Raw genomic sequence first — 23,008 nt, 5'->3', positions numbered from 1 at the left:
TACATAGGGGTCATATCGTAGTTCCCATTGAAAATAATGGGGACTGCAATCTGCAGTGCTGATTAGCACTTTTCCAGAGATTTCTGTGAAATTCCCTGCACTGTGCTATTAGTACATAGCAACAATACATAAAATTATGCAAAAACTGCAGTTTCTTTGTAACTTTATGTAAAAATCATCTTGATACATATGCCCCATAATCTGCATTGTAATCTGTGTATACAATCATTGCACAATATTTTGATATTTCCTGAGCAAACCAGCAGTGAAACACGGCTCCCATCACATCAGTGTATGTAAATTAACCAGTGTTATTGACATAGCACCGATTATGGATTCTGTAGGCATCTGTTCCCAGTTAAATTCAGTTATTTTAATATACCCAAATTAAATTTTTTATGGTTGACTAGTGATAAGTGCAACATCTGAAACCAAGAGAATAGTTCTATCTGCGCAGCAGGATCTATATTGCTTATCGCCAACAAGCAAAACAATGTTCTTTGATGGATTTATGCAGCCCCTTTATCTGTTATCCTCATAATAACCATTTCCAATGTCACAATAGTACTACATAAACTATTTATCTACATAAACTATTTATCTACAAGTTTTATCACTCACAGCGAGTGATAAATCTTGTTGCATATGATAAATGGTGCTCCAGCCAATCAGCTCCCAACTGTCATCTGTTTACAAAATGACAGTTGGGAGCTGATTGGCTGAAGCACAATTTATCATATGCAATGAGTTTTAACACTCATTGCATATGATAAAATTCATTGTTAAATTAGACCCTAAACCTGCAATACTTTAAGAAATTATGGGGCCCGTTTATCAATGAATTTTATCATACGCAACAAGTTTTAAAACTCATTGCGTATGATAACGGTGCTCCAGCCAATCAGCTCCCAACTATCATCTGTTTGAAAAATGATAGTTGGGAGCTGATTGGCTTGAGCATTTGTCATACGCAATGTATAATAAAACTCATTAATAAATGGGCCCTTTATGTAAAACAATAACATTGGGCAAGGACTGTGCACCAACTTTAATAATATGGAAAAGGTGTAAATATTGTTATATTTTATTTATAAGGTGTTACAAGGGTTCTGTAGCAGAGTACAAGGGTGATCAACCTGACAAGAAGTTACATAAGTACAGACTAATACATGCTGTACAAGTAAAGAATTTCATATAGATACTGTACCTAAATATAATATATAATTTGCATAATTATGCAGAGTTGACTAAAGGGAGGAGGAGAAATATGTGCTTAAACCAGTGAAAGACATTTTAATAGAATTCAGGGGCTGTATTGGGTGGTAATCTAACTTTCAGAAAGGTCACACATTACTCTTAATCTCAATGCAAAGATAAATGAATACATGTAATCAATGAAAGAGAAACCTATCTGTAATTATATATTAGTATTAGTATTTATACAAGCATTACAAGGTATAACAAACACAGCAGGAAGGAGCTGGTACTGCAAGTAAGGACTGGTAGGGCCACCAGATGATCATCACTGATTTAAGATTTTAGAACACTTGTTGGACAACATGTTTATATTTAAATAAGGTAAAATAATAAAAGAAATATAAAACAATCTACACCATCTTAATCACAGAAAGCAAAGTGGTCATGCAATATGCCAAACTATTTACAGCCTATTGATAGGATTTACAGATAATATGTGATTTCATATGATATGCAATAATGTAATATCATATCAATATCAATAATAATATCATATGCAATAATGTGATTTAATATGATAAGACAATGTTGAGAACATGCTTTAAACTATTTATACATCTTCTCTCTATCTGCAGCTATAAATGGAAGGATGACACAGCTGAATCTAGGGCCTTTCTGCTTATCTTGCTCAGCTATCTCTCAGCACAAAACATAGCAATTAATAAGACAGGATATATTGCACAAGTGTAACAAGAGGGACTTGGGGTAAGGTCATTTAGTTTTATGATTCTGTTTAATTTGAATTTGCCAATCCACAGCTCATTCTCCCACAGGCCGGACTTAATAATCAAAATCCATGCTCCGTGCTTTGTGCTCTAATTAAGGCCACTGTTTAATTAGAAAACCTAGCTGGTGCCAAACAAAGAACAAAATCAATAATGAATCCAATGGAGGGGAAAGAGGTAAGAGAAAGAGGCAACTTCATATAGAAAATAGCTATGAGCTATATCCAATACAACTTTGAGAAGTTGTACAATAGATGGGACAACCCCCATGAAAGAGTTGTCCGTTTACGGTAGTGACAGAGTTATTCAAATGTCCCTTTGATTCAAGTTCAAAAGCAGGAGATAAAACCTGCAGGGATTTATTTTACCAGACATATAAAAGGGAAGGGAATCTGGGAAAGCTTCTGCACTAGTAGGTGTTTATATGTTCATATGTCGATTAGACCCCAAATTGAGAGTTCTCAAATTATATTATTTGTACAGTGGCTGGGGAGCTGCCTAGGACAATATAGAGTCACTCTTGGAACAGAAGGAAAGAGATAGAAATGTCCTCTTTGTTGGCGCACTATTGATGAATATAAAATATAACTTTTATTTCTTATTTTAAAAAAGTTTATGTTTTCTTGAAGTGAAATATAAAGACAATAATGTATTAACAAGTAATAATGTACATTAAATGGAATCTGTGTCTAGTGTCTCTATTTCTATTAATTAATTAACATATGAATTGGTTACTCCTCTTAAATCCACATAGGTACTGTACATCTTTATTTATTTTAAGGCAGCATCAGCATTTGACATCTTGAAACAATGCATATATGTCCAGGTCATCAGAACGTGCAGAGCAAGGGCTTATACAGGAGGCTGGGGAATCTCTGACATTGTGGAAGACAGCATAAGGCTGCTGCTGTACAGGCATTTTTAAACAGTTTAGACCAGCAGTTTGCTAAATATGGCAGTCTCCTCACAGGATACCTTCTGCTAGATGATCAAACAAATAGTGAGGGGGTTGTGCATTAAACCACCAGGCATTAAAAGTTCTGCCCTTGTATACTTATTATTCGGTACAAAATGTTACTTTATATACATATAGAAAACTAATTTACAGGCTACAAATCAAGCGCAACATTGTGCTTCAAAAACAGCAACCAAACAGAAAATTATCTAAAAAGTGTGTAAAGGTGCATAATGTGGGACATTCTTTTCATAATGTACAATAGTGCTTCACACCATGCACAGGCTTGATACTGTGGAAAAGCTAATTTTACTTTTGATAATTTGTAAATTAACAATTTATTTTTAGGCATTGCAGAGTATTATAATTATTTAAGAATGTGTTGAATTAAGGCTAGGCTATTTGCATTTTATTGATACAAATGTGATTTTCTGAGTTTTCGCAATGGGCTGTACAGTGACAATAGCACAATAAGGGACAGCACCCTAAAGGTATCCTCAGATATGCGCTATATATAATTAAATCCAAAATTCCAGGTTATAAGTCAATGTTTCGGAGCTATTTTATTGCTCCATCGTCAGGACATAAAACATACAATACAAAAATCAACTTACTTATACCAACGATCACCACGTGCAGCAACAGTGGGTCCTGGCGTCCAGAAAGGAGGCACACCATAAAGACGTCATCTCCAACTTCCCGTCGCCAGGGTAACCACTTTAAACAAACATATAAAAAACATGGCTATAATAAAGCAATGAACAAAATGTCAAGCCTATTTATAATAAACATTTGTAAGACACCAGAGTATCAAGGTACTAATCTCAAACCCTCAGAAGCCGCGTTCAATATAATGACTAATAATTAACAATACATAACAATACATCAGAAAATTGTATACAAAGTTTATACAAAGCAGTGGAGTCCCAGATTTTCATTTAATCCTCTCGGAGCTAGTCTTCCTAATCGATAGATCCACTGAGCCTCACATTGTAGTAACTTTAGTCCTCTACTACCCACCCAAATGGATTTGGGGATGTGGTTTATAATTATGTACCTAATAGTCGATAAATTGTGGCCGGTACTTAAAAAGTGTCGAGCCACCGGCTGGTCACTCGCACCACTGTTAATTGCTGCACATATAGCGGAGCGGTGTGAAGCTATACGTGCAGCAATTAACAGTGGTGTGAATGACCAGCCGGTCCTAGTGTTCGATTAGGTACACTAGCTCTGAGAGGATTAAATGAAAATCTGGGACTCCACTGCTTTGTATAAACTTTGTATACAATTTTCTAATGTGATGTTATCTATTGTTAATTATTAGTCATTATATTGAACACGGCTTCTGAGGGTTTGAGATTAGTACCTTGATATTCTGGTGTTTCACAAATGTTTATTATAAATACGCTTGACATTTTGTTCATTGCTTTATTATAGCCATGTCTTTTTATGTTGGTTTAAAGTGGTTACCCTGGTGACGGGAAGTTGGAGATGACGTCTTTATGATGTGCCTTCCTTCCAGATGCCGGGACCCGGTGCTGCTGCACGTGGTGATTGGTGGTGGTATAAGTAAGTTGATTTTTGTATAAGAGTATATAAATAGATATACATAATGGGAATCGGTATGAAATACCGCCACCGACAGATGAACAGATCCTGGCAGCGCAGCCCGACAGCGCTTTAAATCCTGATCGTCCTCAGGTAAGTAATAACTAACTTAACCTAACCCCCCTAACCTTAACCCTCCTTAGGGGTGCCAAACCCTAACCTCCCCCCCAAGTGCCTAACTCTAATCCCCCCTGTAAGTGCCTAACCCTAACCCTCCCCTTCCCCGCTGCCTATACCTAAGTCCCCCGGGGTGGTGCCTAACCCTAAGTCCCCCCACGGGGGTGCCTAACCCTAACCTTCCCTCCCCCTAACCTAACCCTTACCCTCCCGAGGAGGGCCTAGCCCTAAGTCCCCCCCGGGTGCACTAAACCTAACCCTCCCCCCCACAGCTGTCCGCTCGCGGCATCCGGCATCCCTTCGATCGGGATGCCAGGCGCCTGTCTACCGGCCTCGGGAAAATGACAGGCGTCTAGATATAGATGCCTGTCATTTAACGCACACCGGGATAAAGCAGTCGGGAAGCCGGCTGTCGGCATCACGTCAGCCGGTTTCCCGATTGCATTCCATATATATCTTGACAAAGGTCCAAATGTAGGACCGAAACGTTGATCCTTGCAACCTGCTGCATTTTTTATCCATTTGAATAAAGATTACTACTTAAGAAGACTGGTGAGTGCACCCCATTTTTTCTATTTTTATATATATATATATATATATATATATATTCGGCACAAATTGTCCAGTGATAACTTCTGTGAAGACATTGTTTTCCACGGATGGGGGATGTGCCCTACAACCTCCATACTGGCCCGCAAGCATACGGGGGTACCATTGATTGAGAAAGGGGAGTCTCCTCTTTTAAAAAAAAAAAATTTCCACAGATGGGGGGTGAAAGGGGGCGGCTTACCTCTGGAACTCTTTCCCTCTCCCTAACAGACTTTCCACCTCTTTACAAAAGTTCAATGGCTCTCAAGACCCACTTCTTCATCAAAGCCTTCCAGGTCTCATCCTAACCTACTGCTTCTTGCTCCTTGCTCACTGTCTCTCCCCTCTGTGTCACCCCTGTCTGTCCCTCCCCTTTAGACTGTATGCTCTCACAAACATGCCTCTCTTCCTTCATATGCTTTTTTTCCTCACTTCTATCATCATCACTGCCTACAACAGCACCCAACCCGTCCTGCTGCTTTTTTGAGTATTATGACAATTGATGCAGCAATGTTTATAAACCTTATCCATGTTCTGCAATGTTCTGTACTGTAAGTCACTTTCGTTCATGATATTGTTCATTTTGTTTCTGTACTTTGTAAGGCACTGCGGACCCTTTGTGACACCATATAAATAAAGGCTAATAATAATAATAAATAATAATAATAATAATAATAATAATAATAATAATAATAATAATAATAATATCAAGATCTCCCCTCTCTGGAGTCAAATAAAACAAAGTTGTCCACCATTTAATGAAAAAGGTTGTCTATTTACAAAATGGTAGGTCTTGCTGGGTTATCATATTTTTCTTACACATAGTAAGCATTTGAAATTGAGATGATAACAATTAGAAAAACAAATGCATTTTAATTTCAAATGTAGATCTTTTTGTCAAAACCTACACATCCTGATTATTGCTATTTTGGAAGGTGGATTATTTGTGGTGTTTATAAGATGGCTTTTGATTTATTCTTTTGAAAAAAAAAAATTTTAAATCACTTTTTGTCCATTGTCGTTCATTTTTATTTGACTTGTTAAAATGTGACTGTATATATCCAATTGCGCTAATCAATAATCAACAGGTCTGATAGGTGAAATTCAGATATTTACTATATCACATATATAAACATGTAAAATATCAATGATTATATCACACAAATACAAATATCATATCACATATATAAACACATATCGATATTGAGATCACAAAAACAACCGGTTGTGTATATATATATATATATATATATATATATATATATATATATATACAATAAGCACAGAATGCCCGGCACTCATGTCCATCCACATCAACATGCTCGGTGACCGTCCTCCAATTAATATTCCCACACTGAGATAAGATCAACGTTTCAGGGAACCAACCAACCATTTTGATAAAAGGGTTGGTTCCCTGAAACGTTGATCTTATCTCAGTGTCCTGGAGATTTATTTATTTTTCATACATGGACTCAGAGTGCCGTCCAGTGCTACTGTGGGAATATATATATATATATATATATATATATTCCATAAAACATGTATTAAAAATAATAAAGGTCAATTACTGTTTATAAATCTAAAATGTTTGTCCCAATTCGATCAAAAAGATCTGAAAAAATCATAACCAGAATCACAGACAAGTACTTTTTAGGTCCAGATGTAAATCTTGCTGGAAAAAAACTTTATGATATTAACAGGTGTGTTGTAAGTCCAAAAAATCTTGCAGACATGAGCTCTTGAAATAAGCAGGTATATATGTTCTGCACCTTTAAATTAGTTGTGACAGGTGTATCAGAATATCAACGTTCAATCAAAATCTGATAATTGTCTCTGACTGTCAAAATCAAGTTTTTAATTGATGTTATAGTCCCTGAAAGTATCGGATATGGACCACTAATAATAATTGTTCATCCACACGTGATATGTGGCTCGACGGCTGCGGCCGCAGACTGCCTGTACCTTTACAGCCATGAAGTGCATGCCGAATGAATGCACTGCAGTCCGCTGTGTGTATTTCAGTCCCCCGCTCTTATGTAAGATGCACCGTAACTCCGGGATTCCAATAATGCGACTGTGTGGAATGGCACGGTCGTGTGCAGAATTATCCTCCAGGGATACCAGAATGATGGTTAAGATGTAATATGCAGTCTCTCATCAACGGGCTCCTCAATCTCTAACTAGTTTTGTTCCAAAGAAACTTTGTTCAAATGTGCAAAAAGACTAATGATAAATTATGAAAATACAAAGTATTCTGTATAAACAAGCTAAAATGTATTTGGGTATTGCATAAATCAGTGATACTGATGTTGAAATGTGACGGGTGCAAACATTGAAAAATGGCTCAGCACAGGGGTGAGAAAAACTTCAGCATAATTAAAAATAATTATGATTGCTTTAGAGCATTACTATCAGCAATTCAACAGAAACCTTTTCTGTTTAAATTATACAAAAATTCTCCTATAAATGTGCCATGAAAAATGTATTGCAAGTAAGAAGGAGCTGGTATTATACTGTAGAGCATAATTGGTTCACAACTAGTGATAAATATTCATTACATTAAAGATAGCATCCTAAAGACACACAAAACAGAGAGCATCCTAGTAAGCAATATACAATACAGAGACCATCCTAATGACCATCATACAATACAGAGAGCATTCCAGGGAAATATATATAATGCAGAAAGAATCCTAGCAACATACAATACAGAGAGCATCATAGTGACTTCCATACAATAAAGAAAAAATCCTAGTAGCTAATAAACAACACAGAGAGCACCATAGTGATAAATATACAATTCAATGACCACACTACTACTTGTCGGCCTTATTGCAGACATTTCCTCTTTCTGCTTCAAACACAGATCATCACCTTTCTATTCCCTTCATTACAATAATTCAATCTGCAGGCCCCACTCAACTACACCACTGAAGACAGTCAATAAAGTTACCTTCCACCTCCCTTCCCTTCCTTTCTCCTCCTCTTTTCAACCCCTCCTTCCTCCACCGCTTTCCTGATAATAAACAGATGAATTCCCAACTCACTCATGTGATGCTGAATATCAGATGAGAGTGTGCTTGAGCCTGGTAGGAGAAACTCAGCACATGTGAGGTCACAGGGCAGTGCAGTGCATGTACCAACCCTGCACTATAAAGGTAATGCCCCAGCAGTAAGCTACCCTTGCTGATGACACCATGTGGTGCACACACAAGGAGCTAGGTGACCAAGCTCCAGGTATCAGGCCAATGTTGGGGAAGACCACTTTACAAGGCCAAGAAGTTTTCCCAGCCTAAAAATAATCAACTGTGAAAAAACCTGAAATAAATAAAGCCATCAAGCTTCCCTATGCGGGCCATAGAGTTAATGACAAGATCACCCCAAAGATAATGTAGTTTCGCCACTAATATTGTTCTTTCTGCAACTTGCTTCCATTCCATTCCTCCTATCATGTCACCATGAAGCCAGATCTTCTTTACTCTCATACAAATACATTTTTACTGCCTATCACAAGATCTGTAACACTCATCTCCTGAAATATGATGTGCTGCTGTGCACATTCTGATGACTGGGCTAGCTACAGGTTATTAGTGAAATCTCTGCTCAGCTATGTCTGAAAATCTAGAAAACAAATAAGAATATAGGTGTCTGAGGATGTCAGAAGCATAGAAAATAGTTGTGTGATGATGTCAGATAACAAGTTCATTTAGCATTTGGGGTATCATCCATTAGCATTTTAGTAAAGAAACTTCATCAGCTGCAGATAAAAAGGAATGTGATACAAATGAAAAAAATATCCTAATTGAGGAATAATTTCAATAACCTTGTCAAAAATCACTTCATCGTCTGGTGTTAATTAGCAGGTTTAACAAAGTGTCACATACAGTATTAGAGCCCATTCCAATATTCATCAAAAATGCATATTTACTCTTAATTATGATGTTATAAATATGTGTGATGAAGGTGTGAATGCTTAATGCATGTATTTAAAGCATTGTGAGTATTTGAGTAAGTGCCATATTCTTACTTTTGCAATGCTGTGAGTTTAAAAACCTAGTTTACATTTCAGATTAATAAGTGTTTATGTTTTCTAATATACCTAGCTTGTATTATTTGTAATTTGCATTAATTATACATACACGAATGATCTCTTAGTTAATAACTAAATACTGTGGTTTTTGTTGTTGTTGTTTTTTAGGGAATAACATAGAACTAATTTACAGTATAGTTGCAGTCATTCAAAAATAACAAGAATTTTGTGTATTTTTCCATTATCTTAAAGGGTAACAGTTTTGAGAAACAGATATTTATTACGCTGTATCTATTTTTAAAACCTCAACTTAAATGGCATTGTTTCAGCTAAAACAGTTCCCATTTATAAAAGATATAAAGTCACTGTCACAGATAAATAACTTTATTACAATAATTATTAAATTGCTGGATTAGCAAAAATAAATAAATACAAAGATTAAACCAGCGATATCAAAGCAGCTTAACTGACTGAAATGGCAAATTTTGACATGTAACAGCAGGTGGGAAAAACTGCATCGCTGTATCCCATAGCAGGTTCAATCTCAGAAGCATGTTTAGAATAGGCCCCCATGTTTAGATTGTGAGCTGACCTGGCATTTCAGGGCTCCCCCCTCTCCTGACCTTATTTTTGCCACACCCTGTACTAAGGATGTGGGATGCAGCAAATATAGTGATCTACCAATAAAAAATCTGTATAGCTCATCAATCACAGTTGTGCCCAGAGGTTATTTTATAATAGGTACAAATGTGTGTAAAATATATATAAATTTGATAATGACTTGTTGGTTTTTTTTATCATTAATTATAAAAAAGGGACTGAACACCCTAAATCTAGGAAGCTCTTACAGCTAACGGTAATAATAATCATGTTTATAAGCACAGGTTAGTATCAGTATTTTATAATACTCTGTTAAACTACTTTTTTACTTAGCTTATAAAGCTTTAATGTTTTATTTTGGATCATTTAACTTGATGGTTCAGTAATTCTTTCAGAGCTTAAAGTGTTCTGGAAGCAAATCCAATGTTGGGTCTACAGATTGTTCCAGTATATGAGTGGTGAACATAAGAACATAAAGATGTTTTGAGAAAGCAATTACTAAAAACTTTCAAATTGCAATTATAATTGGGAAAATTGTAAGTTTTACAGATACTTGTAAGAAGAACCTACTATACACACTAAACTTTAAAACTGTTTCACAGTGTCTCATAGTTACACCACTTACTTTTTGGGTCTGTAGTCTGGAATGGATCTGTCCAGAGAGATCCTATCACTAAGTTGGGCATTATAACCATATTCTTCATATTTGGTTTCGGATTCATGGCTGTCGTCCCTCAATGTAGCAGCCATCCCACCTTGTCCAAGCCCTCCAGGTCCTTCCACGAGCCCCATGGGTTTAGCTAATCCTGGAAGGATACAAAATAATATTAGTCCACTAATACTATACTTCTTGTAATAGTCACGCACTATGCTATGCATTATATTAGTAAAAATTGGTTTATTTCAAGGTAGTAAGTAATATTCCAAGTGATACTTAACATTACTATTTGTTATTTATAGTAATCGTATCACAAGGCAGCACAATGAGCCAGAATGAAAATAACACTTAGTACATCTACATGCCCACCCCTTACATCTCCAACATCATTTCTATCCACACTTCCCCCTGCCCTCTCTGATCCTCCTTGCACCACCGCCTCACCTCAACTCTGGTCACTTACTCTTACCCCTGCCTCCAAGATTCCTCCCACAATGCCCCACTCTTCTGGAATTCACTCCCTCAGTAAAGCCAGTCAGCCTTCTACCACTCTTCCCAGCTTTAAACGCGCCCTACAAACACACCTTTTTACGAAGGCCTACTCACCCTCTTCTTAACTCATCACTCAGTCACCTCCTCCATCTCTTCCCCTTGTCATGCTTCCACTATTGAACCCTTCCCTTTAGAATGTAAGGACTTGGACAGGGCCCTCTTTCCTATTGTACTACCAAACCAGTGCCTCTTGTCCTTGTCTCCTTGATCCCATCAGTGACTCAGATACAGTTTGCTTGCCCATTTAATGGATATAGGATCACTAAGAATTGTTGCACCCAACCTGTGACTCACTAATGCCTGCTCCTATAGCAAATTGTCCTACCCTTGCTCTGTCCTTGTCCCTCCCTGTCACTGTTTTCTTGCTATGTACAGTTTTCTTGTCTATTCTACAGTATGTTGCGTACACAGGGCCTGATTCAGACCCGCTCACAAGCGCACAGTGCTCGCAAGTTGATCAACGGTCCCCCACTGCCTCCGTCGTGTGCATGCGTGAGACCTGTTCAGCGACGGCAGCTCCAATGCTACGGGTCTCGCTACAAGACGGGACGGCTGTCAATGGTGAGTGACAGCTTGCCCCGTTTTGTAGGCAGGCGTTTGTGGGCAGACCTACTGACATCACTAGTGATGTCAGTAGTGGACTTCCTGCTCTATTAGAGCAGGAAGTCTACTCGGGCTTGCGGGAGCCGATACCCTACCATAGGGTCTCGTCGCAAGCCCGATGGTCGCAATAATCGCGATGGACTCCAGGCCCCTCGCACAAGCTATGGGTGGTCACCCACAGCTTTGCGAGTGGGCTGGAGAGAAAAAAAAAAAGAACACCCATCAGACCTGCAAACTTCCTCCGGCAGCGAGCGGGTCTAAATCAGGCCCACTGTGTGGTGTCTAATAAATAAATAACAATAATAAACAGATCATGTCTAGCTATACTTCTCATTGTCATTAATAACCTAATGCTGGGTACACACTTAAGGTGGGTATCCACTACTTGATAATATAGAAACGAGAGCACGATTACAACATTGCAATCGTGCTCTCGTTTGTATATCTAGTGATGTGCCTAGACTGAACGTTCAATTGTTCAGTCAAGGCACATCCATCATCCCCGCACATGCGGAACCTGACGGGATCAGGTTGACCAGCATGTACGGGTGATGATAGATGTCGGAAGCGACCAGCGTGCACGCGCATTGCTGGTTGCTTCCGACCAAAACATGCCCGATGCATGCATGATGCATGCGCGATTTGCAAGCAATTGCACGATAACAACGTTATTGTGCAATTGCTTGCTAAAATCGCCTAGTGGATACCCCCCTTTATCCAATCCACGGCAGATCAGACCGCAGATCAGACTGTTTACACAATCCTACTGCAGACCTGCTCGCAGATTCTACATCCAATCCTCACTACTCACTTGTCCAATTTTCAGCAGACCTCCACTGAAAAAATACATTCGGCTGTGCAGGAAAGAGGATTTATTAATGAGTAATTGAATAAATTATAGTGGTGAAGAGGGGTAAATTGAGAATTAATAACCTGATAATTGAAACAGGACAGGATTTCAGGTTTCCAAAAAAAACAAAATACAATGGCATGGGTTTCCCCCCACAGAGACATAACCAGCCCCAGGCTCTTTAAGCTGACCCTGGTTCAAAAAATACAGGGAACAAAACGTGTACGGGTCCCCCATATTTGATGAACCAGCACCAGGTTCTTGGAGCTGGCACTGGTTCTAAAAAATACAAGGAACAAAACAAGTAGGGGTCCCCCATATTTTCAGAACCAGCACTGGGCTCCACTAGCAGGGAGGTAAAGCCACAGCCAGGGGACACACTTGCCGGGGTCCCTCGGCCAAAGCATTCATCCCACCTAACTAGTCAGCCCAGGCCGGGGATTCCTGGAGAATTGGGGACCCCCCTAATAAAGGTGTCCCCCCTCTCCAGGGCACTCAAGGCCAGGGCTGAAGCCTGGGCTATACCGAGCACCCCTGGACTGTGGGTGCCGAGTTGATAGGCCATTATTAAAAGTGCAATATTGTCTCTTACAGATGGAACTGCAGGTCCCAGCAAGCCTCCCTGACATGCTGGTACTTGGAGAACCACAAGTAGCAGCAGGCAGGGCATTAAGGGTGCGCTGGTACCTATTGTACCCCTGTAAAAGAAATAGTAAAATAAAAACATAACATGGACTGTTTTAATAATTTATTTTGCTGCACCTTCACCTGGGGGGGCAGCGGCCTGTAAGCTCTTTTTCACGGCCACCACCTCCCCCAGGACTTCCATGGCATCTTCACCTGGAGGGCGGTGGCCTTTAAGCCCTTTTTCATGGCGACCACCCATCCAGGACTTCCCCGGCATCTTCAATCTTCATGAGCTCTTCTTCACTCCTCCTCCGCCGTCGGACTGACACCTGCTCCCTCGCGCTGGCTTATATTAGCCAGCATAAAGGGACGGTGATGCAGTGAGCCATGATTTTTGATTGCTGCGGTCATCTTGAATTGAAAAAACGGCACCTGCCGCCACCATGCCTGCCGCATCCTGCTGTTGCCACCATCGCTGCCATTCCCCGCAGCAGTGGCAGACAGTGCGGGATCTCACCGGATCTCACACCGCTGCCACGTTGATAGTGTGTTCGGCTGCCGGGACTGGAGATCGGTCGACAGCTGTTGTCTCCGCAGCCTACACACTACAACATTGGTTGTCCGGTCGGCGGTCGGGTCTCCTAGTTTTTAAGCATGTTTAAAAACCAGGAGATCCGATAGGCAACCAGGATCAGGTCTGTGGAATGGTCGGCGGCGGGTACACAAATGTCTAATGTCAGGCAGACGCACCGGTCAGGAGTCAGGAGTCGGATTTCCCAAAGATTGGACAAGTGTGTACAAAGCAGTAGAGTATGAGTCTATTAAGGAGAGTATTCTGTTTAAGCACACAATGACATGGAACATAAAGGTAAGAAAAGACAATGTGTCAAATTAAAGAAAACACATAGTACTACAGTATGTCAGTATGTCATTTAAACAATTTGAGCTCTATTCTTTCAATTTACTGATGTATCCCTTTACAGTTAAAGGCTTCTGAAAAGTCAAATTGTGGCTCCCATAGGGAAAGGTTGCACTGCTTATCAGGGGTTTGCTGGGGCTTATTAAGCTAATGGGATAGCACAGAAAATCCTCTCTGTTCAATATTTTATTGCGTGCTAGGTAAAACTAAGAATAATTACATCAGCATGTGATGAAGGCTTCCTTTCATTCCAAGTTAGATGGAATTTGCACCTTATTTGAAATTGCAACAACCAAAGAATATTTTGCTTAGCTTGCAGAGCTAGTCATATCATAAGATGAATGCAGCAGTGGCGTAACTAGGGACCGGTGGCACAGGGGGGGCGCCGCCGGCCACGGTACCGGCCCGCCCTAGTTAGCCAGTGTAGCGCCGACCGCAGTGAGTGTGGTCAGCGCTACACATTTACACAGGACCGGTGCTAGGCTTCCAGCACCGGTACTGTGCTGCATACCTGAGCCCGTTCCCTCCCCCTGAGCGCTTGCCCAATAACAACACTGGCGGCGATGCGTGTGTTAAACAGCAGCCAATGAGAGTCAGATAGACTCTCATTGACTGCTGCAGCACCCACTGCAAGAGCCAGGCTTCCGTCTGGCTCCTGCAGTGGGTAATGGGACAGACGTCATGACATCATGACGTCTCTCCCATAATGCTGAGCGTGCCAGCCAGGGAGGACTGGCGGGCGGCGGCGGGAGGGGTGTCACGGTCCGGAGCAGCAGCGTGGCTTCAGGTAGTTATATTTGTATATATATATATATATTTTTTTTTAAACCTGTCTGCACTACTGGGGGCACAACGGGGGAGGGGTTGGCTGCTACTGGGGTGACCTCAACTGGGGGTGGCTACTACTGGGGGCACCATTACTGGGAGGACCTCTACTGGGGGGCTACTATTGGGGGCACTTAATTTGGAGGGGGAACCTCTATTGGGGACTACTACTTGAGGGGGGAACTACTACTGGGCGCATTATAAAAGGGGCCTACTACTAGGGGCACCGCACTGGGGGGACCAGTACTGGGGGCAATAATAGGAAGGACAACTACAGGGGGCACTGGATAGGGGGGATCACTACTGGGGGCCTGCATCAGGGGGACCACTACTGGGGGCACTGCATGGGGGGGACTACTGCTGGGGGCACTTTGTAAGGGGCTTACTGCTAGGGGCACTGCACTGGGGGGACCACTACAGGGGGCACTAGATAGGGGGGATCACTACTGGGTGCCTGCATAAGGGTGACCACTACTGGGAAAACTGCATGGGGGGGACTACTACTGGGGGCACTATATAAAGGGCACTGCATTAGGGGATACCACTACTGGGCGCACTGCATTGTGGGGACTGCTACTGGGGGCACTGCATAAGGGGGAACACTACATGGGGCACTGCATTTTGGGGAACCACTACTGAGGGCACTGAATAAGGGGAACTAATTGGGGGCTGTATAAGGGGGACCTCTACTGGGGATACTGTATAAGGGGCACCACTATGGGCCTGCATAAGCGGGACCACAACTGCATACTGGGGGCACTGTATAAGGGGCACTACTGGGGTTAAGGTGCATATGGATAGGAATGTTCATAAAATAGCTTTTGAGTTGATAGTCCCATTACTTTTGGCCCCTTAAAAAGTGGGAGGCACATATAGAAACCATTGTAATTCCTACACTGTTCACCTGAGTTGGATGTTGGATTAATTACTCTCAAATTAAATCTAAAAGTCTGCAGTTAAAGCATATCTTGTTTGTTTCATTTCAAAGCCATTGTGGTGGTGAATAGAGGCCAAAATATGAAAATAAAGGGGTGTGTCATGTTGACATGCCCCATTTTTAAGTGACCACGCCCATTTTTTTTTCAGATATCGGGGGGGGGCTCTCTTTTCAAATTTGCCCTGGGCTCCAAATACCCTAGTTGCGCCACTGGAATGCAGCATGGCAAAGGTAACATATACACATGATGTACTTCAATAGAGAACAGTAGCATATGCACCTGGTTCACACCAGGAGATGTGGCTTCATAGTAGTAGTAGTAGTAGTAGTAGTAGTAGTGGTAGTAGTAGTAGTAGTAGTGGTAGTAGTAGTAGTAGTAGTAGTAGTAGTAGTAGTAGTGGTAGTAGTAGTAGTAGTAGTAGTGGTAGTAGTAGTAGTAGTAGTAGTAGTAGTAGTGGTAGTAGTAGTAGTAGTAGTAGTGGTAGTAGTAGTAGTAGTAGTAGTAGTAGTAGTAGTGGTAGTAGTAGTAGTAGTAGTAGTAGTGGTAGTAGTAGTAGTAGTAGTAGTAGTAGTAGTAGTAGTAGCAGTAGTAAATGCTAAGTTACAGTACCTAATTTATACACAACTCATTACATTTCTGGACAATGTTAACAATAAATAATAAAGTTGCATTTACCATGTAAAAGACAAAACCAGACACAAATTAAAAATTATAGTTTTAAGTTAAAAAAAAATCAAAACCAACCCTTATCTTCCTCTTTACAAGATCAATTTGTAATAGTCTTGCTGTGGACCATTTGCAAATGTCAATGTAATAATACAAATAGATCACAGCAGCACACTACAATAGTAATAATAGTGTACTGTACCAATGGGAGGGAATCAGAAGCACAAATCAGAAGTAGTCACTGTCTATCATCATCATCCGTTCATAAGTGTTTGGTCAGCATTGGATGCATTTTGCGCCAAAACATGCCCTAATTGTACACTGCTCTTGCTTGTTCGTCCCCATCAATCCCTGTTCAGCCATAAGTACAAAAGGTCATACTGTCAGTACAAATGGAGTCCCGGTCGCCATAGGGATGGATGTGTAGGAATGTTTATGGTGCAGTACTTGCACATTAGGAAAAAATTAATTTGCTTTTACATCCAACTCTACATGGGCCCCTCAGGCTTTTTAAGGTAATGTTATACCCAACACAGGTTGTCATTAAAGAGTCTTTTGTAACTATCACAAATATGTCCAGAGTTAATAGTAATATCTCTCTGCTAGTTATGATTGTTATGTTATTGATCAGGATTGCTGGTTGTTTTAGGGTCACACACACAGTGCCCTGTTCGACCCGTCCTAGAAAGGCCTTTGGCTATGCTGTTACAGCCCCTCACCACACTTCAAGATGGAGAGTAGGGAGCCTAGGGCACAGGGACTTCTGTGGCCTCTGCACATTTATACATGGCACATTTCATGACTGTTCTGGTAGTTTAGAAGCTGTGTGTGGTTAGAATTAGGTTCATTAAACATCAGCGCTTAAAAGTCTTCTTCATTATAATGGCAGCAGTGGGCTGCACTCAGTCACAGACGGCATCATATCTCAGCACTATGACCTTCCTCTAAACAGCTGATTTAATTTAAACCAGTTGGTATGGTTGTTGTGAAAGTACCAACTGTTGTTACCTGACTGCAGGCATCTATCCATTCTGTACTCACGCCTGAATCTACAGTACTTCTGCATAACAATTACTGCTGTAAATTCAACCATTTCTAATAAACAAATCCTCACTTTATAGCAGAAAACTGATTTACTGTATCAAGAGACTGTGGGAACTCTGAAGAAACACAGAGATTACTCTGTAATAAGACTGGGGGCCGTATTCAGTTAGAAGAAAAAAGTCAATTTCGGCGATACTTTTTCGATGATAATGTCATTTTCTTCAATTCCACTTTTCCCCGTGTTCAATTCCAAATACTTTTCGCCTAGGCAGAAAGTCAATGCAATGGACTCGGCGAAAAAGTTTCGCCTATGAATAGCAGGCGGAAAAAAGTACAGAATTGAGGTTTTGGGGTGCAAATGTAGGAAAACCACCCAGCACCCTTTGGACAGCCCCCCAAAGGTAAACTGTGTAAAAAAAAAAATAATAATAATAATTAAGAACACCCCAAAAAAGTACTTTCAGTTTGTTTTCGAAATAAAAAACAAAAGTTGGGGTACAAAGTTAAAAATTAGCTAAATAGATTCCAGGGGGGTGCCTAAGTATGCGGCAGGTGTTTTTATGATTGCAGGTGGTTGCGGCAGGTGGATTGTTCATGTTTTTTAAAACGTCACATTAGCAACTTCAATATATGCTAGTACCCATTTTCATGTACCCCCAATTTAATGGGACTAGTTATTTTCTCCAAAGAAACCTCCAAATGCTATTCTTCATCACTTTTTAAAACACACAAAATAGCACCTATTGAGACCATTTAAAGTTGCCAAATACCATCAGCTGGGATATTCGGGGGTATCACATCAGTACATCGTTTAGGGGGTGTCAGGCTGATTTCTCCAAAACTTACAGAACTTTTCGCTTCTTTAAGTTTCGCCGGGTTCCGTTTTCACCAATTTGGAATTGAATACGGGGATAAGCGGGGACGAGCGCGATACTTTTTGTCACCCAAAACCAGCGATGATGGCAAAAAGTCTGACAACGAGCTTGGGTCTTCGCCAGGGGTCATTTTCTGTTGAGTTCATTTTCTGGTGAGTTTTGTAGAGTTGGGCACCCAATAGTAATATACAGTCAGGTGCATAAATATTGGGACATTGACAGAATTTTCATATTTTGGCCTCTATTCACCACCACAATGGCTTTAAAATGAAACAAACAAGATGTGCTTTAACTGCAGACTTTTAGATTTAATTTGAGAGTAATTAATCCAACATCCAACTCAGGTGAACAGTGTAGGAATTACAATGGTTTCTATATGTGCCTCCCACTTTTTAAGGGGCCAAAAGTAATGGGACTATCAACTCAAAAGCTATTTCATGGACAGGTGTGGGTTATTCCCTCGTTATTTCATAATCAATTAAGCAAGTAAAAGGTCTGGAGTTGATTCTAGGTGTGACATTTGCATTTGGAATCAGTTGCTGTCGACTCTCAATATGAAATTCAAAGAGCTGTCACTATCAGTGAAGCAAGCCATCATTAGGCTGAAAAATCAAAACAAACCCATCAGAGAGATAGCAAAAACATTAGGTGTGGCCAAATCAACTGTTTGGAACATTCTTAAAAAGAAAGAATGCACCGGAGAGCTCAGCAACACCAAAAGACCCGGATGACCACAGAAAACAACTGTGGTGGATGACAGAAGAATTACATCCCTGGTGAAGAAAAACCCCTTCACAACAGTTGGCCAAATCAAGAACACTCTCCAGGAGGTAGGTGTATATGTGTCAAAGTCAACAATCAAGAGAAGACTTCACAAGGGTGAATATAGAGGGTTCACCACAAGATGTAAACCATTGGTGAGCCTCAAAAACTGGAAGACCAGATTAGAGTTTGCCAAACAACATCTAAAAAAACCATTACAGTTCTAGAACAACATCCTATAGACAGATGAGACAAAGATCAACTTGTACCAGAGTGATGGGAAGAGAAGAGAAGGAAAGGAACTGCTCATGATCCAAAACATACCACCTCATCAGTGAAGCATGGTGGTGGTAGTGTCATGGCGTAGGCATGTATGGCTGCCAATGGAACTGGTTCCCTTGTATTTATTGATGATGTGACTGCTGACAAAGCAGCAGAATGAATTCTGAAGTGTTTCGGGCAATATTATATGCTCATATTCAGTCAAATGCTTCAGAACTCATTGGACGGCGCTTCACAGTGCAGATGGACAATGACCCGAAGCATACTGCAAAAGCAACTAAAGAGTTTTTTAAGGCTAAAAAGTGGAATGTTATGCAATGGCCAAGTCAATCCCCTGACCTGAATCTGATTGAGCATGCATTTCACTTGATGAAGACAAAACTGAAGGGAAAATGCCCCAAGAACAAGCAGTAACTGAAGACATTTGCAGTAGAGGCCTGGCAGAGCATCACCAGGGATGAAACCCAGCGTCTGGTGATGTCTATGCATTCCAGACTTCAGGCTGTAATTGCCTACAAAGGATTTGCAACAAAGTATTAAAAAGTGAAAGTTAGATTTAGGATTGTTTAGTTTGTCCCATTACTTTTGGCCCCTTAAAAAATGGGTGGCACATATAGAAACTTTTGTAAATCCTACACCGTTCACCTGATTTGGATGTAATTACCCTCAAAAGAAATCTGAAAGTCTGCAGTTAAAGCACATCTTGTTTGTTTCATTTCAAAGCAATTGTGGTGGTGAATAGAGGCCAAAATATGAAAATTCTGTCAATGTCCCAATATTTATGCACCTGACTGTAGTTTAAAAAAAATGTTCACAACACGACTGAAAGTCAGATTTTATAAGTAATTATTAATAAAGATACCCAGCATCTTTCACATCAGAGATTCACCGCTGGTCTTGCCTATAAATTGCATGATTTCATCACAAACTGTAAAGCATTAAGAGTATTTTATCAGTATTTAAAAATGCCTTCTGCATGTTTGCTGTGTGACATTTCTTCCTAAAATTGCATTGCTAAATATAACAGTGAAAGGGTGAGGTCTGATCCATGTTCTGTTTAGTTGTCTCGTGTAATGACCTTGTGTTATTAGGAACAGATCAGCACAAAGAAGTGATATGACAGATACAGTACTTGTGTTAACTTGATGATTATATAATGTATGGCAATTAAAGTATCATTAGTTATAAAAAAAAACATGTAACACTGCTGGAGATATTAGGTAGATGTAAAAATAACAGATGTAAAAGAATCTCCCACACAAACCCCCACAGTGGGCGGGGGGGATGATGTGATTTGCGCTGAATTGCATCATCATAACCCAGCCCCCTGCTTGACAATGCTGGTAATCTCGGCATCATGTAGTGGGGCGCGGCCAAAATGATGTGATCACATGGGACACCCCCCTACACCCTAATGCCGGATAATATCTCCGGCTGCGCCCCCTATTCCGCACCACGCCAGACTTGGCTACCCTCTCCCAGAGGGGGCAGCCAAAATGTCGGCAAGCATGACACAGATATATTAATTAATTACTCAAACTTACTAGGCACAATGGTATATGCAAGGCACATCATTTAAACTATGGGCCTGATTCAGAGTTGGGTGCTATGTTCACACAGTTGTGCGATCATCGGCCGACGTGCATGCGTCACAGCTGCAATGCGAACAAGTGGTGATTGAATTGCAAATAAGTTTGCCCAGAGGATTTATTAGCAAGTCATTGACAGGCAGGAGTCGTTGTGTGGGAGGTAACAGGGAGTGGGGAGAAAAACTCAGGTTTTGGGGCGTGCACCAGCCACCAAGCTGAGATCCTGTACGCAGGAAACATGGCTCCGGCATCTCAGTTACGGCGGCCATCCTGAGTGACCATAGACTCAGTCAGGGAGTCGATGTTTGCATACAGCTGCGATGGCTCAGGTGGGCATCAAAGTACAAGTCCTGGCCGCTGTTGCGTTGTCATATTTCGCATAACCACAGCTGCAGCATTATTAGCATGCAATTCTAAATCAGGCCCTATAATTTATATCTTCATCATCAATAGGACCAATAATTTCTAAATTAAAAAAAGTCAATTGTATCATTTTATCTACAACAGCACCTACGGTATGTTGACTGTAGTTGCACACGATTAATGTCTGACTCAATCTACTAGTAATAATAAACATATTTAATGTAGGTCCCCATGATACTATTTTCCAAACCCCATGTGTAATAAAACTAATATGTAGTACTTATGGTTTTTGAAAACTAATAAGACATAGGAGATAAACACAGGTCTGAAGAACAGGGGCTCCAGCTCTGAAGGGGCACCTCCTCCATTGTCCACAACATATTCAACAGGGCTGTAACTATGTACCCGGAGTGTACCGTCATGGGCGCCCAATACATGGCACCCCTTCCCACCGCCTGAGAAGCCACCATACACTAGTGGAGAGCTCCATGTCAGACCATCATCTGCTGCCTTCGTCTCTTTATAGCCTGTCTGCATGCGAATTGCTAAATTACAGTGTCAGCGGCTGTGACGGGGGCATCAAATTATAACTTGCCTCCGGGTGTCTGGAATGAACTTACGCCATTGTGTCTGAATACTACTGTTCTATCAGGGCATTATGTCAAATCACGATCTCATAAATCATATTTCAACAGGAGTGTTATTTTAATTAAGAAAGGATTTTGCTGAAAAGATCTCTGTAGACATGTAATATTTTTTGGTTTAGTTTTTTTTTTTTTAAATGAACAAAGCAATAAGCAAAAATTTTGTTTAATTCAATCACCAGGTGCTATACCAGGGTAAAGATTTAGACATGCCCTGAAAGTGATAATTCAAAATAATTAGATATGTTCAAACATGATATATGGCTGGCCCAAGTTTATAATTCCTATGGGTATTAGTGATGCAGCTATATTTAATCACAAATTTTAAAAATGCATGCAATATTCTGGTGTTCACAATTTTAAAAGTACCTCAGGTGATTTTATCATCTCCAGGGCCAATAAATGCTGATTAATAGATCACTGCACTCTTTCTATTGTTGGAACCCAATAACTTATCTAGATAAACATCTCATTTTAAATCATTGCCCATTCCCTATGTGTACAAGTATATAGGAAAATGTAAAGTCTCTAGATTGTTGGCAGTTTATCATATGCTGGCATCGAGCCTCCTTTCTTAACCCTAGCCCAGATGTGCCATAATCCTCTGCAAATGAAAAGCGTGCTCAATCTTATTGCTTCATTATGTTCCTTATTATTCATCTTGCTTCACAGTCACAACTCATCCTGAGAATGAGCTCTGGCTAAACAATCTCTTCTTCCTTCCTGTTATATGACAAGTTCTGTTCTTTTTTCTTTCACTACACTTTCACCTTTACTTTACATTTTTTGCTCTCATTATTCTCTCTAACATTAAAAGCTTTCCTATCCATCTGTTCCCATCTCAACTACTCCCAGACAGACCAATGCTGTGTGCTAAGCTTGGGGGCATGACCTCACCAATCCACTACCCCTTGGCCCCCAGGCTGCTCCC

General features: G+C 40.5%; 1 protein-coding gene across 1 annotated transcript in view; it reads right to left on the bottom strand.

Moving 5' to 3' along the window:
- Positions 1-23,008, bottom strand: part of GALNT9 (polypeptide N-acetylgalactosaminyltransferase 9) — a 301,146-nt gene that overhangs the window by 256,863 nt on the left and 21,275 nt on the right. The window contains exon 2 of the mRNA XM_088482157.1: positions 10,506-10,686. Coding sequence (XP_088338283.1) covers positions 10,506-10,686 — 181 coding nt within the window. The remainder of the gene's footprint in view (positions 1-10,505; positions 10,687-23,008) is intronic.

Source organism: Taudactylus pleione, unplaced genomic scaffold, assembly GCF_031769625.1.
Source record: "Taudactylus pleione unplaced genomic scaffold, aTauple2 ptg000282l, whole genome shotgun sequence".
Classification (NCBI taxonomy): domain Eukaryota; kingdom Metazoa; phylum Chordata; class Amphibia; order Anura; family Myobatrachidae; genus Taudactylus; species Taudactylus pleione.
The sequence above is the reverse complement of the archived record's forward strand: the minus strand, read 5'-3'. Positions and strand labels throughout refer to the sequence as shown.